This window comes from Bombyx mori, chromosome 14 (assembly GCF_030269925.1).
Source record: "Bombyx mori chromosome 14, ASM3026992v2".
Taxonomy (NCBI): Eukaryota; Metazoa; Arthropoda; class Insecta; order Lepidoptera; family Bombycidae; genus Bombyx; species Bombyx mori.
In genome coordinates, this window is record NC_085120.1 from 6896102 (window position 1) to 6913545 (window position 17444).

At 37.8% G+C, this 17444-nt stretch overlaps 2 protein-coding genes and 1 non-coding gene across 6 annotated transcripts in view; 2 read left to right on the top strand and 1 right to left on the bottom strand.

The window, feature by feature from the left end:
• The first annotated feature begins 528 nt into the window (after window positions 1-528).
• Window positions 529-5470, top strand: LOC101739850 (putative Ras-related protein Rab-33). The gene is made up of 5 exons (XM_004933756.5): window positions 529-1452; window positions 1866-1985; window positions 2222-2371; window positions 2642-2755; window positions 3893-5470. Exons 1-5 carry the CDS (start codon window positions 1252-1254, stop codon window positions 3977-3979), a joined length of 672 nt encoding a protein of 223 aa, XP_004933813.1. The 5' UTR covers window positions 529-1251; the 3' UTR covers window positions 3980-5470.
• Window positions 5471-5717: 247 nt separating this feature from the next.
• Window positions 5718-5789, top strand: TRNAW-CCA (transfer RNA tryptophan (anticodon CCA)). Its single transcript has one exon. It is a non-coding gene; the product is annotated as a tRNA-Trp (tRNA).
• Window positions 5790-5986: 197 nt separating this feature from the next.
• Window positions 5987-17444, bottom strand: part of LOC101735857 (E3 ubiquitin-protein ligase UBR1) — a 44468-nt gene continuing 33010 nt past the window's right edge. For all 4 annotated transcript variants that reach the window (XM_038015233.2, XM_038015230.2, XM_062672078.1 and 1 more), the window contains exons 20-28: window positions 17028-17203; window positions 15584-15666; window positions 14926-15053; window positions 13964-14074; window positions 12728-12951; window positions 12003-12435; window positions 10525-11517; window positions 8985-9161; window positions 5987-7991 (exon numbers count right to left, since the gene is read on the bottom strand). In XM_038015233.2, the coding sequence (XP_037871161.1) occupies window positions 7845-7991; window positions 8985-9161; window positions 10525-11517; window positions 12003-12435; window positions 12728-12951; window positions 13964-14074; window positions 14926-15053; window positions 15584-15666; window positions 17028-17203 (2472 nt within the window). In that variant the 3' untranslated portion in view covers window positions 5987-7844. The remainder of the gene's footprint in view (window positions 7992-8984; window positions 9162-10524; window positions 11518-12002; window positions 12436-12727; window positions 12952-13963; window positions 14075-14925; window positions 15054-15583; window positions 15667-17027; window positions 17204-17444) is intronic.

Here is a 17444-nt window from a genome sequence, read left to right on the forward strand (position 1 = left end):
TTGGTATAGACTGAACTCTCTATCTCACTCGCATCCTTATCGGCCCCAGTAACCATAATCCAATCACAATAGTCGCTGATCGTTCACACCTATGTTGGGCACATGCACAAAACAACTGTCGACTTTTATAAAAAAAACAAGAGGCTGATCGTCGCAGGCTCTTAGGCTATTACAGTTTTACGACGAAATACTAAACTTTAAATACCCACCAAAAAGTGATTGACTAGTTCCAAGATTGGTGTCCTCAGTCCTTGCATCGTTATCACCTTACCCTCTAAAATGCGTTCCTAAGTATGGTTTAATAGAAGATATTATATATTTTACAAACTTACAAATTATATATTTTTGTCAAAATTAGACTGGTATTTAGGTTTAAATTTTAAAATTTCCGAATGACAAGTTCTAGGCAAACTACGGAAAAATTCTATAGGGTACTAATTTTTAATTGCTTTCAACAAAAAAATGTGCGTTTTTAAAATGGTAATTGTTTTCAGGAAAAATCTCAGACTCAAAAAACCTTTATCTAACCTCTTTTCTAGTTCCATTCATATAACATGTGTGGATTTTTAAAATGTGGTTTTATACACAATTACACACACACATATGTGGTTATACATATATACGCATATATTTTCTCGCCCTTGGACATAGCCAATGCCATGTCACTGTATTACCGAGCACTATTTTATAAACTTGCCTCAATGAAGGATAAGTCCGAGGAAGATATATAATATATTTAAATACGTATTTTATCTAGTTTTTAAATGAAGAGACGATGTGTGTTGACAAGTAATGCGGCGTTGTCACTCCTTTATTTAGATTTATTTTATCGTAATTATATTTAGGGCTACCGGTACATGTTCAGGAAGCTTATTAACAATTAAAATCTTTAAAAGCACAAACTTTATCTGTACATGGCGGAATAGCTTTTTCAGACAGATAGCTAGATACACTAACTTAGTGTAGACATACATAATAATATCATACATAGCTGTTTAGCATGCTGTATATTCGTAAATACACAGTAAGTAAAATCACGTAGGTATATCCTACAGTAATACAGTATGTAATCTGTATTATAACCTTCATCCTCATTTGTCAAATATATTAAGTGTATAATCTATGCTCATTTGATTTCCTCCTACACAAAACTTTGTGACAAAACAGAATTTGACAACGGACAACAAACACAAACATTGATGCTTACCCACCGAAACGATAAAAATGTAAAACTTGAAATATAAAAAAAAAATGTCAGTTAACGCCAGCCAGGATATACCTGGATTGAAGCAAAAAAAAGTATTTAAAATTATAGTTCTCGGTGATTCAGGTGTTGGGAAAACTTGTCTAACTTATCGTTTTTGTGAGGGCCAGTTTTTAAATAAATCTGAAGCTACAATCGGTGTTGATTTCAGAGAGAGAATCATTAAAATTCGTAATGAGGATATCAAGGTAAAGTTGTTACAAGAAAACAAGTACAAAATAAACTATTTCTAAATCATAAATACTAAAAGCTAATCATGAAACTAGTTGCCATCTGTAAAAGCGATCCTACACAATTAAATGTATAGATATGTTCTGTAAAGCTGTATATAAAATCGTTTGTTAAGTAATAATACTGGCATTTAACGCCCACTTTTGTTGTCTATATGAAACTACAGGGCTATCAATGCTTTTTGTCCCATAGCTTTTTAAGGGACTCTAAGCAAGATGTTAATTAACAATAACATTTCAAGAAAAAACAATAACATTGAACCACAAGACAACAAGACAAAAAGAAAATCCAAGACTTGATGACCCTGAGCAGTGCAATGGTTTAAAAAGTAGGATTCAAATATAATAATTAGTCTTAAAACAATTTTTAGCTCCAGTTATGGGACACTGCTGGACAAGAAAGATTTCGAAAATCAATGGTGCAGCACTACTATAGAAATGTTCATGCAGTTGTCATTGTTTATGATGTTACAAAGCCAGAAACGTTTCATGTATGTGTTTATGGAATTTTATTGATATCTTAACTATTTGAATGATTTATTAAAAATCATTATCATAACAACATTAATAACATATAAAAAAATGTAAAAATATTGTACAATTATAAGTTTGTCAAAAAACAATGACCACACATAGTCATAATTTTGTGTCTCTGCCTTTTTATAAATTTTCCCTAAAAATTGTTTAGTTTAAAAAACAGCTAAATGATGATGAACTGTTATTTCAGTCTATATCAGCTTGGATGCAAGAGATCGAATCCCATGGCTTAATGAATGCTCCTAGAGTCCTTGTGGGCAATAAATGTGACTGTGGTACTCCTGAATCCAGGCTAGCCACCACTTATGCTCAGAGATTAGCTGATAAATATGGCATGCCTGTAAGTACGAAAATCCATAATGAAATTAAGTAAACTTCTGTTTGTTGTATACAATATAGATAGGCAAATTTTAATGACTAAACACCTATGATGCCAAAAAGAAAAATTGGCTATACTTTTAAATAAATAAAATGAGTATGTACCAGTTGCCTAATATGATACCTTATGATATGATATGATACCCTAAATGACTTAAAATAAAATAAAAAAACCTCATTTTTAATACATAATAATATGTACAATGATATTGATAAAAGTTAATTTTTTCAGCTATTTGAAACATCGGCACTGTTGGATTCAGAATGTGATAATGTGGAGTCAATATTCTTGACCTTAGCACATAAATTGTACTCTAAACAGCCATTGAGAGTTATTAGTGTGGCGGTAAGTAAATTATAATAGAGATAATTATACTAAAAATACCTATACTGGGTCTTAGGAGACCGCTTCCGAAAACGAAGACAGACGATAGTACTTATGACACCTTTGATGATGGTATAGAAAAAAAAATCGATACTGATTTTAAAAAATAAAACATATTTTTAAAATATTTTATTAGTATTATTTAAGCTCGATCGAAACGATAGTTTCATAAAAAATATATTTTACTGAAAAAAACCAGAAACGAAACACAAAATCAAAAACAGCTGATGCTCGGATCAACGAACGCCCGGGCGCGACGTTTCTTTTGCACGCACAACGCTGCGGCGGCGCGGCGGGTGCGTGGCGCCGATACCGCACCGCAAAATTTACAACTTTTTAGGTACGAAATTTTCGTTTTCGGAAGTGGTCTCCTAACACCCAGTAAAGTATGGTTTAAACTAGGCATGTGTCTATGAACATTTTTGTCCATATCATACTGATACCAAAATTAATCAAAACGTGTCAGCAACATGTGTCCGTGTGCCGAAATGATAGTAATGATATTATAGTAACGAGAAATGAAGGAAGATAATCAATATAACTAAAAGAAATCTTTTACATCTTTAGATGACAAAAATAACCTGAAACCATCTTTAATGAATTCTGGATCTAATAAAATACCATCAGTGGGATAGCAACTTACAATATAACACCAACTTTACTAATTAATTTTGTAACCTGTATGAAGTGAAACAAAATTATAAGTAGAACTTACTGGGACGATTGATCTCCACGGTGGAGGAATAACATTGTGTAATAAAAACCAAACCCACAAAATTATAAATTGCGTAATTACTGGTGGTATTACCTCTTGTGAGTCTACACGGGTAGGTGAACTCGTCCACCCATCTAAGTAATAAAAAAATGAATGCATAATGCATCATATGACTTCAGAATACAATTTTTTTCAGGATAAAGGCACCATATGTCCTGTTCTATACCCCTGAAAACATGTATGCAAAATTTCATGACTTTATCAATCATTATTGATTATTCTGATTGTATTAAAATATATAAAATATTAATAAAATTATACATATAAGACTAATTTCATATGAGAAATATTATAATCTTCACATAGCTTTACAATGATTTCAGGGAGAAGTCAGTAAGGGTGTGGTCACATTGTCAAGACAGAGGAAAGTTGGTTGCAGTTCCGATCAGAATAGCTGTCTATGCAACTGAAAATAACATTGAAACATGAAAGTATCGTCGGTCAGTTATGATCCCAACATAAATACAGGAAGGGATCAAATGAAACATTTTCCGTTAAATTATACATGAATTAATTTTGAATTGCCTTAGCAATTTTATTTTTTAGGACTAAAACTAATAGCTGATTCGTAATGTCAACATCATGCTGTCTCTCTCGTACGCCCACAGCGGCGGCATGCTGTCAACATGCGCATATATTTATTCGTTGTTTGAAAGGATTTGACGGTAGGCAGCTGCTCGGCTCTGTCCTGGTATTGCCGACGTCCATGAGCGACGTTGACGACCCTCTATCAGGTGAGCCGTATGCTCTTCTGCCTATAAGGGCAATAAAAAGATTTAAAAAAATATACCTACAACCCATAGGATTGAAAACGTTTCAAACTTTTTTTGAGCGGTTTTGTATAGCCCTTGGCGTTTTTGGTAGTAAAAAAGTTTATATCCTTATGAGCCAGTGTGATGGCAACATGTAACCTAACTTACTGTTCTTTAAATATTATTGTTGGCATAAATGGAATTTCTCAAATAAGGCCAATAACGGAAAATACCTTTCCTATATACGTGTCGACTTTTAGTCACACACCAAGGTTCAAAGCTAATTGGGGGGAATAATAGAGTTAGAATAGGGACAAATCTGAGATGTCAATACTTTTGTTGAGTTGTTAGATTTAACTTTGTTGAACTGAAAATGAGTTTTATATTAGATGTTTAAGAATTTTAAATGGTTTCATTTAGTCATCAAAGTTTTGTAACTCATTAAAGATTTTAAGAAGTTAATTACCTAAAGTTAGGTAAACTTACCTAACAACTAAATAGTGCCAGCCTCTTCGTAAAAGTCTTGTCCCCATATGTAACCTGATTCACCCCAAAGCCAAGATGAATCGGGTCAATCTAGTTTTTTAAGTTTTTGTGTATTGTAATGACCTATGTATAATAATGCATCGTACATAAAAAAATAATTTAACCTCCGGAACTATTTTAGTCTCAATTTTATTGGTGTTGCCCTAAAAAAAATCATTGAAACACTTGTGTTGGATTTGGAAAGGGTCCCGATTCCCCCCAATGTACGGTAATTACGTTTATTATGTTTAAATTTTTATTTAAATTGTACAGAAAAAAATTCAAAATAAATGTGACATAAAAAATAAATCAATTTCGAACCATGAATCCATGAATGGATAGTCTAAATCAGGACTATCTAGTAGGAAATATATAAAACTCGTACTATTTTCAATCCCCCAAAGATGTAATAATCTTTACCTGGTTAATAATAATACTGATCTCACTGTAAAAAGATAAATATGAGGCCAAATGAATTTATATGAATTAACATAGCAATCTACATAATATGCAAATCAATGTCTATGATGTATTTTGTTACTTTAATTTAAATGTTAAGATTCTACAACTTTAAATTATTATATTATTGAAGATTTAATTTTTATTAAAATAATGTTATATTTATGTATTTGCAGTTTTATTGATGTTTTCTGGTGTTCCAAACGTATTCGAAATATCCTATAAATAAGCCCAAGCATGCATTGTAACAATGCATTTATTTTTGTAAAACTATTTAAAGAATGTTTACTGTATATTTTGTCTTAAAAGGGCGGTAAATACTTTTCAAATAGAATTGCTACGTTTGAATAATACTGCTTTTCTTTTAAGTTTTTTCACTTATACATTCCCACTTTTGAAATCGTCTCTCAGCGACTCCGTGGCGCAACGGTAGCGCGTCTGACTCCAGATCAGAAGGTTGCGTGTTCAAATCACGTCGGGGTCAAATTTATTTTTTGTTCCACAATATATCATTGCAATAAGTTTTATCTCATTTTCTAATCTTTTAAAATACTACAATATGACGATCGGGCATAACTTGCGACTTAAGTTCATGAGCATGAATAGAGTAGGTACTTTTTAGATATCTCTGTATCTCAGAATATAATATTTTGGGATAAGGAATTATTAAATAAAACAATATTATTATGTAATGCAATCAATGCTTATTTAATTATTGATAAACGTTTTAAAGGACACCGGACACTAGTACACAGACATCAAAATATTCATATAATTTTATTATTAGATGACTATGAAACGATCCATTTTCATAATGATATTTAATAATAAAAAAAGTAATATTTTTTGTAAATGGTACATAATATGGTGGTAAAAATGGTAAATATTTACATTTACTCAAAACGCATACGACTAATATTCCTATATGTGCTAATAGTATTTGGCAAAGCATTTTAAATTATAGTACGAGAAAAGTTTGATCAATCAAGAAGCAAACCTGAGCGCTATGTACACTAATGCTTTGTTTTGGTAAGTTTTGTAAGTGAATTAATCGTCATCTTCAAAAATTTATTTGTGAGATATACATATTTTATAAGATTTCTTTTCTACATATTATTATGTTTTCTATTAACTTGGATGTTTATTTAACATCACGTAAAGGACGAAAATTAAAATTTTACAACCTAACTAAATTAAGCCTTCATAGGCTATTAGAACGCAAGAGGGCAGAATTATTAGATTATTTATATTTAGGTTATTATTCTTCGTAATATTGGTTTTCAAAGTCTATATAAAGTTTTCTATTACTTATGAAAAGTTATTACTTTTGATTTAGATATACGTATATGATGTAGTTATAATCATTATTATTTATATTCTATTACAGCAGATCCATCAACAATAAACCCTCTATATTTAGCTTCTATTTTACATTCTATATTAAATGTTAGATAAAACAACGCACACTAAAATTAAGAACATTGTTAATCAATTGCACTAACACAAACTACAACCTAATTTAAGCTCGTTTGATAACGAATCTAATGCTATTGCGTAAGACCGGGTGTTTATCGATCAACAGATTACATATTAAATATTTTTTTTAATTTCATGGTCAAGTACAACCACTTATTTTAGATTGAGCTAGACTAAGCTATGTCTAATAGTAATACTTTTGAGAATCCAATGTCAAAAGCTACGAGTTCAGTAAAGGGCTTACTCTCAACCAGCTCGAACATCAATTAAACCAAATAACTTTATTTCCGATACAGTGTCTGTCTGTTGTGTGCTCAGTCTTACGCCCTACACGAGAAATAATATTGAGTATAACACAGCCATTTCTCGCAACATTTAGAATGTCAATTATTTAATCTAGATTGTTATTTCGAATAGCCACTAGTTAACTTTTCTGAATGCAAATTTCTATATGGAATCTCACACAACAATGTGGTGTATATAGGTTTTAGGTTTTTTAGCTTGTTTATAAATCAAAATTTATATTATTATAAATAAATATAACGATTATTAGAATATTGTACAAATTTGTTAGTTGAAGAAAACACGATTACACCAATTTTACATTACAATATAATTGAAACAATTTTCAAGACATTAATTTATCAACTTTATTAACAAGAAAAAAATTACGCAGATAAGAAACGACGCAAAACACTTTTTGCCAAGAATATCAACACTGTATTTTAATACAAAATTCTGAAACCACATGTTTCTTTAATTGCCAAGATAAAAACATAAATGAGCCACATTCCGTGACACACAAACAGAATAAGATGATAGTTTTGTAACACCGTTGAAAAGCTTAATCTTCAGAAAGGAGATATTATTCTAATTCATTATTCCACGACGGAATTATACTAGACTTCGAGCAATCTTCGTTAAAATATTAAATGTTTTTTGGAAAATATATTGAAATAGCGTCGGGTTACAGTGTCGAATATGTTCTTCCCGTCACGTAGATCAGTCGGCATCACGCGACGCCGATGTCCCTGACGGCCTGCTGCAGCTGCTCCAGAGTGAATCAGAAGTTCTGCCAGGTGGTGATGACGAGCATGTTGGTGTCGAGGGCGCGGGCGATGCGCTCGTGCACCCCGTGGCTGAGCCACAGGATCCTCAGCGCCTCGTACCGCTCGTGGCACAGATGCAGCGGGTTGCCGCGGGACAGACCCTGACAACCATTCAAAGTATAAGTGTGGCTGCTCGCAGATACGGCTAAGTTACAATTTTTTTTTTATTGCTTAGATGTGTGGACGAGCTCACAGCCCACCTAGTGTTAAGTGGTAACTTGAGCCCATAGACATCTACAACGTAAATGCGCCATCCACCTTGAGATATAAGTTCTAAGGTCTCAGTATAGTCACTACGGCTGCCCCACCCTTCAAACCGAAACGCGTTACTGCTTCACAGCAGAAATAGGTGGGGTGGTGGTACCTACCCGTGCGGGCTCACAAGAGGTTCTACCACCAGTAATTTATTTTTATTTTTTTATTTATTTAATTTATTCTTTCTTTGCTTAAAGAATTACATAGATTTTTCGGGGGAATGGTTTCTTGGTGATAAATCTGCGTTTTTAAAAAAAAATTATGATAAGCAAGTTCATTTAATGAATATGAATCAGTGAGATGTATATATGTATTTTTCTTTCTTTATCGTATCACTCTTGTTAGAGCGGTCGTGGTCGTTATTCAGTATCATTGCTGTGGACAGATGTTATGTGCCTCACGAGCAATCGTCACCTCTCGGTTTGTGTTGAGCCTGATGTACTCATGTAATAACCGCCAAATGCCGACATGACTTGGTCGCTATCGACTTGTATACAAAATTTGTTTTATTTTTATTTTAGAGTAGTATTTTGGTTTATAGCTTCAGGAATCATTCTCCTATACCCTTAATTGGTGGTAGGACCTCTTGTGAGTCCGCACGGGTAGGTACCACCAACTCGCCTTTTTCTGCCGTGAAGCAGTAATGCGTTTCGGGCTGAAGGGTAAGGCAGCCGTTGTAACTATACTGAGATCTTAGAACTTATATCTCAAGGTGGGTGGCGCATTTACGTTGTAGATGTCTATGGGCTCCAGTGACCACTTAACACCAGGTGGGCTGTGAGCTCGTCCACCCATCTAAGCAATTAAAATAAATAAAAAAAACCTCTGTAGGTACGTACCTGGTCGGTCTCCCCGTACGTGTCCAGATAGGGTGCGGGCATCTTGGCGCCGCGCGAGGGGGCGGCCACCAGCAGCAGCTCGCAGGAGCGCACGCGCAGGAACACGCCGGCGCCGCGGCCGCAGCGCAGCGCGTGCCACACCACCGCGCCCACGCGCTCCGTGCCCCCGCCGCGGCTCTGCGCAACCACACACACCCTCACTTGTGCTACTCATCTATTGCGCTATCCGTGTGCTTTAACGTTCTCGATAGCATTTTTTTTTCCTACCTAAGCTGAGGAGAGCCTTGAGAGGCTATTTGTTTTTATTTTTTTATTGCCCTTGTTGTTGCCTTTGTAGCTTTGTATGCAGACAAGCATACGGCCCACCTGATGGTGAGTGGTTACCGTCGCCCATGGACTTCAGGAATGCCAGAGGCAGAGCCAAGCCGCTGTCTACCGCTTAATACTTTCCACAAGCCTCGTTTGAAGAAGGACATGTCATAGCGCTCGGGAAACACCGTGGAGGGGAGCTCATTCCATAGCCGAATGGTACGTGGCAAAAAAGACCGTAATCATATATATCAGCGTAACCTTAACTAGTAGGTGAGCTCACGGGGCCCAAACCTGACGACGTTGCTAACACGAACCCTAGCAAGAGCCGTGCTTCGCAGAATCTAGCACCGGATCGGACACGCGACCCACTGAGAAGATCCGGCGAGAAACTCAGTGGGCTGTGTCTGAGGGTTAATTTACTGGTCGAGCCCTTCGTCGCAAGCGACGGGTTCGACGAGAACGATGACCGGCTCGATAGTATAAAAGTTTGCTTATATTTGTATGGAATGGGATCGTTTGCCTACGTTTGCCGGCAGGGGCGCCGTTTCAACTGCATACAAATTTTGACTTAACTTTTACGCTATCGAGAACGTTAAAAAGCTCGCACTAAGCACACCGATATACATTGTCTATATATTAATACGTGAAGGAAAAACGTTGTACCCCTTTTTACGAAAATTGCGCGGACGGAGGAGTATGGAACTTTTCCACACTTATAGTTTATATAGACAAGGCGTTTAGAATGCTAATATTATTTTAAAATTATCCATAAAAAATACATTAACTCAATGAAAAAACATGATACACACTACCGCGTATTTGAAACACACACGCGTGCTTTTTCGATTATTGTTAAAGTCTGTGGTCAAATTGACAACAGAACCATAACAATGTTTAAACTTATAGATAATTTAAATGAATTATGGTCGAATTCCAATCAATGGGCGATCACTAGTTATACAAAATGTGACTTCACGTATCCTCGCCCCATAAGGCAATAAACCTAAGTAAGCTACCAAGTTTTACAAACAGGATTTTAATTTGTAGTCGTGTTTAGAAAGAACCATTACAGTTTGAAGACGGGTACAACTGTTATACTCTGCAATTGAAACTTATACCTCTGGTCTCAGGTTGGTAGGGGCTTTCACGTGATGTCTATGAATAATTTAGCACCAGGTGGGCCGTGGGCTCGTTCACAGGTGGATTTAATAAATAAATAATATTTCACCTTTGGAATTTCTGCTTGACAGCAGTAACTCTGCGAACATAAGATCTGTCCGCAGACGAGACACATCGTTGGATTTTTACTGTCCTCGCGGTCCGAGTTAGGGCAGGGGAAGTCCGAAGCGATGTTCATCAGTTCAGAGAAGTCTTCGGGCAGCGGGACGAGCCGCGGGGGCTCGCTGGGCTCCAGCACCACGCTCGCCTGGATCTCGCCCTTGAACCAGTCCCCGGACAGCGCAGCCCACGCGAAGGCCTTCTTTCTACCGTTCGGATTGTCGATTAAATCCTTGAAAGTGAGCGGCAGATCTAGATACCCGCACATGATATCCCACTTGTCCCCGTCGACGGTTGTGAGTTCCGTGGGCGGGTTTATATCGCTGAGGAAGTAGTAGAATATGCAGCAACACCTTAAGAACGAGTGGCACTGTTTCTGTATTTGATCCCAGACTTTATTCGGATCGAGGTTATCAGGTAAATCCCCGCGTCGGAGCTCCTTAACGAGCGACAGCAAGTTTTCTAAATCGGGCTTGACTTTATATTCCTCGTGTTCTTCCATCGCCTCGGTGGTGCACGACGTGAGGTCGGCCACAATTAGGGCTTTGACCATACTGGCTCTGAACGCCTGCAGGGATATCTGTCGAGCGAGGTGAGTGGGTCGGGCCGGACCGGCCACTTTGCAGAAGAGCGAGGGGGCGGAGAGCACCAAGGCCACTAGAGTACCGAAAGGGTCGTAGGTGAGGGGCGAGGTGCACTCCAGGGTGTTGAGCGAGCTGAGCGCGTGGTGCGCCAGGTGCTTGGGCGTGGGCCACAGCGCGGGCAGCGCGGCCGCCATGCGGAGCAGCGCCTGCAGCGCGTCGCGCAGGCGGGACGGGATCTCCACCAGCAGCGGGCGGCGCTCGGCCCGCAGCAGCGCGTCGGTGCTCAGCACGGTGTACGACGTGGCGCGGTACAGCGCCGCCGTGGACGCCATCCCGCCGTACTCGGACGCGGGTAAAACCTGTAGCATTTTTTGGAACTATTCATATGCTTAATTTCTTAAAACTAGAATCGTAATGTCGTAATATCAGAAACAAATTGGTTAGTTTTTTTTGCTACCTAAGCCGAGAGCCTTGAAAGGTTATATCAGCGTCGCCTTAACTAGTAGGTGAGCTCACAGGGCTCAAACCTGACGAGGTTGCTAATACGAACTCTAGCAAGAGCCGTGCTTCGCAGAATCTACCACCGGATCGGAAACCCAACCCACTGAGAAGATCCGGCGAGAAACTCAGTGGGCTGTGTCTGTGTGTTAATTTACTCGTCGAGCCCTTCGTCGCAAGCGACGGGTTCGACGAGAACGATGACCGATGGTTGTTTGAAATTTGAATCTAATTATTATTACCATATTAAATAATGAAAGCGAAACTGTTTAATTTAGTATTACATTATACTAACGAGTCCACACTTAAGTTATTTCAAACTACTTAATTTTAAAAAGAAACTTACACTAGCAAATTCTTCGATTAACGTCTTCGTAAGCTCATTGTACTGCGGCACCTCGCCCTCAAAGTGCACCAGGAATTCAGGCGACAGCAAGTTCTCCGAGTGAGTCGAGACGTAGACCTCGGCTTCGTCAGCGGACTCCTCCTCCATGTCGGAGGACATGGCGCCCACGCTCCTGGCCCGCGCCTGGCAGTGCATCTCCTCGCAGAACTCGGTGCACACGTGGACCGACTCGGAGCACACTTGGTGTTTTAGTTTCAGGATGAGGTTGACGGCGTCGTTGTACATTTCCTCGGTGAGAGGGGGCGGGGTGCCTCCGGGGAGGGCGGGACTGGGCAGTAGCGGGAGGGCGGTGTTACAGAGCCTCTCGCACAGCGGACACAGATATTCTTTCTTTTCCACGTCGAAGGCAGCAGGCTGGCGGCCGCGATACGGTCTGCAAATAAATAATTTCTTAGTTAAATTATATATTATAGTTTATAGTAGTAGTAGTTTATATATTATTAAAGTTCATTATTATAGTTAATAGATTTTAGGTTTTGCAACATGAAACATTAACTGAATAATAACTTTTAAAAAATCATTCCTTCAAGCATCATACAAGTTAGCTTAGCGATATTGTTGGTGATTATATCATGACACACTACATTAATTGGTTTTATCTTACGCAAACCAAAACTAAGACCTATTTACATTTGGAGAAATATATTATTAAATATTTGCTGTACCTGCGATTCTCCTTTTCAAGTACAGCATCAACATAATTCCTACAGCAGCGAGCGTGGAGCGCATGACCACAGCTCGAGACGTGAGGCTGGGGCCTGATGCCAGCAGGCAGCCAGGCGTCCCGACTCCTCTCGTTGTCTCCAGCATCTCTGATCCGGCTCAGCACACCAGATTGTTGTACGAAGGCCACTAATACTAGCGGTTCTCCCGTTCCGTCGACGCGTGCCTTAAATATAATTGTCAATTACTCTTCCCTGTTATAGGGTTGGTAAATCTTACATTATACGAATAATTAATTAGTCTCATTTAAAATCAGTGCAAGGTTGCAATCGCGGCATAGCAATAATTTTCTTATTTCACCTTCTCACTTATTCCTAGTGACCGATCCAGTAGGTATTTTTAACAGTCAAAGATTCATAAGCATATGTCCTGTCCCACGTCATATTTAGTTAACGTCAGTGTCGCTCGTGGACATCAGTAATGCCAGGGGCACACCGGAGCAGCTGCCCATCGCAATTTAAGTTTTATTTTTTGAAGGATTTTATAACCTGGTAACTAAGTCCTTTAGGTCAAGTCTTATTTTAATTTATATTCTTATTTTTATGAAAAATGATATTATGAAGTGAAATTAAAATGAAATGAGATTAGATGACATGGGATGAAATATAATCTCAGTAAAATGGTGGTCATTTACTAAGACTTTTTCAGTGGACTTTTTGTAGGATCCCGAGAAGTTACGTCCAGCGGCTTTGTTTCATTTTCACACATTTGTGTACTTTCACGGATACTAAATAGCGTTATTACACATTTAAACCTAAAGAAACACTAAACAAATCACACAACTTCACTCCTCGGGTTCCCGCCAAAAAGTCTCACATATTAAGTACATGAACTTGAACACAGACAAAGTCACATCACTCGATACGAATACTTCTTCTTACCGTTCACTCAATACGTCTCATTAACACGAAATTCGTCAATTACAATATTACCATTTAGGGAAAAGCGTGATTTTACCACAAACAGTAACACCTAAATATTTAAGATTTATTTTGTGTTTATTTTCCATTTTTGTACTTGACATATTGAAAAAAAAACGATCAAAAGCAATATTTTCCGGACAACACTAAACGTCGTCAATCAAAAAGAAATCGGTTGCCAAACATAGAAGCAATTGGTGTTTAACTGTTGTCTTTGCTTATTTATATTTAGTTATATGTCATTAATCTAATACGTACCTCTTCTTGGCACATGATGCAGACCCGCGGAGGTTCCGGGACTCCGCCCCCCCACACTCCGAGAGCAGCTCCGCAGTACAAAGGCCGAAGGTCCTGTTCTTCAGCTGTTACCTAAAAAGTTGTTTAATTAGTACGGATTTTGAAATTATCCGTTAATACTAGTGGGTATATTTTAACTCTCGCTTGGTGCACTTGAATCTTCACGTTGGGTCACTTTTTAGTTGGTATACTCTTTAGTTTCCGTTTGATATTGGCGCGTTGATACCAGCCAGAGGCGGATTTACCGTTGTTGCGGGCGCAGGCCTCGGCACTTACCATGAACCTGTTACAATTGTCAAGGTCTCGGTCATTCTATTTCGTTCGTCTGCTCCTAGATGCCGTTACTATTTTTTTTTATTGCCTTTGTAGCTTTGTAGGCAAATGAGCATACGACCCACCTGATGGTAAGTGGTCACCGTCGCTCATGGACGTCAGCAATGCCAGGGGCAAAGCCAAGCCGCTGCTTACCAAATTTATTATAATAGTAGGTATTATTTATTAATACCTACTATTTATTATCATTCATCGATTTTTTTCTACCTATGCTGATAGCCTTGAGAGACTATTTCAGCTTCTGCTTCACGTGTAGGTGAGCTCACGAGGCTCAAACCTGACGAGGTTGCTAACACGAACCCTAGCAAGAGCAGTGCTTCGCAGAATCTAGCACCGGATCGGAAACGTGACCCACTGAGAAGATCCAGCGAGAAACTCAGTGGGCTGTGTCTGTGGGTTAATTTACTCACCGAGCCCTTCGTCGCCAGCGACGGGTTCGGCGAGGACAGTGACCGGATTATTTGATAAAAGATGACTCGCGCTTTTATAATGTAACACCAATATTTTATGTAAAACAAAAAAGCAGTGAAACAATTAGAATCCTCGCTGAGCCTTCGCAAATAACGATCGAATGTTTAGTAAGTACATACCTCGGTGTTGGTTTCCTCGAACAATGTAGCGTTGTTGGATATGAAATTTTTCATTTGAGTTTTCATCTGCGCCATCACCTTAGCTCTACGTTCCGCCGCTAACTTCGCGCGACGTTCCTTTTCCGCTTCTGTTTTTCGTATAATTATGAATTGATAATAATGATAATAATAATAATAATACTAAGGATATTTCAATTATCTAAAAGTTTTCCATTTAAGTATTTTTATTTTTCAAGTTAATAGAGAAAAATATGGACATTTCATAAGTAAAAGCCACGGACCTCAGAGGAACCGGCAGAACAAAATATACCGAGTTCAAATTGCTTTATTTTTCGTTTGAGCCTATTGAGACAATTTTTCAAATATGTGATACGAAATCAAGCAAACACATACCAAATATATTTTTACTATATTAAATTGGCAAACAATCTCTGGGCAGTGCCGGGTGTTAACTGGTTACAGAAGCTAATAGACATCGCAATATAAATGTTATCGTCTATCTTACGACACCAGTTGGAAATCTTGATAGTATTGTAATAGGCCTATCCTACAGGAGGATGCAACTGGTTTGCGGCAGAAATAGGCAGGACAGTGGTACCCATCCGACGGCTGAAGACATGACTGACGCCAGTGATGCGACGTATAGTTTCCAAGATACCTGCTTCGGCTGCGTTCGGTTTCTCTTCTTGATCAGTTTCCATTTTCTGTTCGTCTTGGTCGTCCGTTTCTCCTAACAGAGCTCTGTAAGTCAAATATAATAAAATTTCAGTATATCCCAACAACAATCTATATATTAATACGTGAAGCAAAAACTTTGTATCCCTTTTTACGAAAATTGCGTGGACGGAGGAGTATGAAATTTTCCACACTTATAGAGAATATAGAGAAGAAGTGCACAATGCTAATATTTTTTTAAAATAATGCATAAAAGATACATTAAATCAATAAAGAAAATATTACACACACTACATGTATTTGACACACACACGCATGCATACTATTTATTTATTGTCAAACTTTTGTTCTTGACGTCTGTGGTCAAATTGAGAATAGATTAAATTATAATAAAGAAATATAGTCGAATTTCGACTACTGCAGGACCACTAGTATGACTAAATTCGTGAAGTTTGTTTCAACGTACGAAACAACAAAAAATGTAATAGACGTCTTTATGTTTGTTGGATGCTAAATTATTAATTAATTAGGTTAACACTAAACATACCATAACGGGTCAAACCACCCATTTTGAACTTGCATTGAAATAGCACGTATCATTTTATTGCTTTTGCACATTTGACTTCATGACTTTTTCTTACCAATTAATCTACAGTTATTATACTTTTTTTTTTTTATTTGTTTATTTGTAGTAATACTTGTCGTATACCCGTTATCTACCCGCTATGAGAGAAACTGGTACCAGTAAGTGTTGGTACGATTAGTGTTAAATGAGTCGACTATTATCAAAGCCGGCAATCTGACTTTTGGACAATGATTGGTAAATCAGAAAAACGAATTATTGACTTTGTATTCCATTGGCAGTCACAAAACTCTTCGGAACGACATCTTAGATAAATAACAGGTTAACTATTAACCTTTATTTAATGCAGGTTTTGAACCGTATTCTTTGAAGGAGACGATTATATTCAAATTAATCTGTATTGACATATCATTAAAAAATGTTTGTCCAAATGTACAGATTGCCACCTTTGATAATAGACGACTCAAATATTTGTTATTATTGCAAATCACAGTACACGGCAACCCTCACATTTAATTTCGTCTGTGGTAATTTTCACATTAGATATTATGTATCGTCATCACGACAAGAACGCTTCCATCCCACTGGGAGATCGAATACTCATTCACATTAAATGCAACTGAAGCGAGGTCAGAAAACGCAGGAAGACGATAGCACATAGTGGTGTGGATATTACCGATGCTCCATAAGTGCGTATTTTCCACACAATCCACACTCCTTTATCGCGCACACGTGTTCACATACAGGGTAACATTTATTAAAAAAATGGGATACTTTAAACAAGGCAATAGTCTTATCCTTTGGGCCACGAGTCTCGAAGAAGAAATCTGATACAAGCACGTACTTTATCCTAGTGAGCACCCATTTGGCGAGATGTCTGTGCGCGTCCACTCTGGGACTGGCCACCAGCTTCTGTAGCAGCGCCACCAGGCCGCAACGATTCGCACTTTCGGCGAACGCTAAGAATTCGTAGTGGCCGCTCTCTTCGTCTCGAATTGCGTAGCCCATTAAGTGGAGCGCCTGTGGGAAGCAGTATATTGGTTTAAAGTACAAAAAAATCTTACGCAAATAATAAACTGAAAACAAAAAAAAAACGCGAGAAAATAAGAACGTACAAATCTTTTAAATTATATATACGATTCGCGAAAACCAGGAACTACTTAATTAATTATGGTCTAAAACTTCTGAGTCTATGGAAAAGGTCGTGTTTACTGCTGAAAAAGAACAAAAGGATATTGGGTCTTTTTAGAAGCTAAATTTT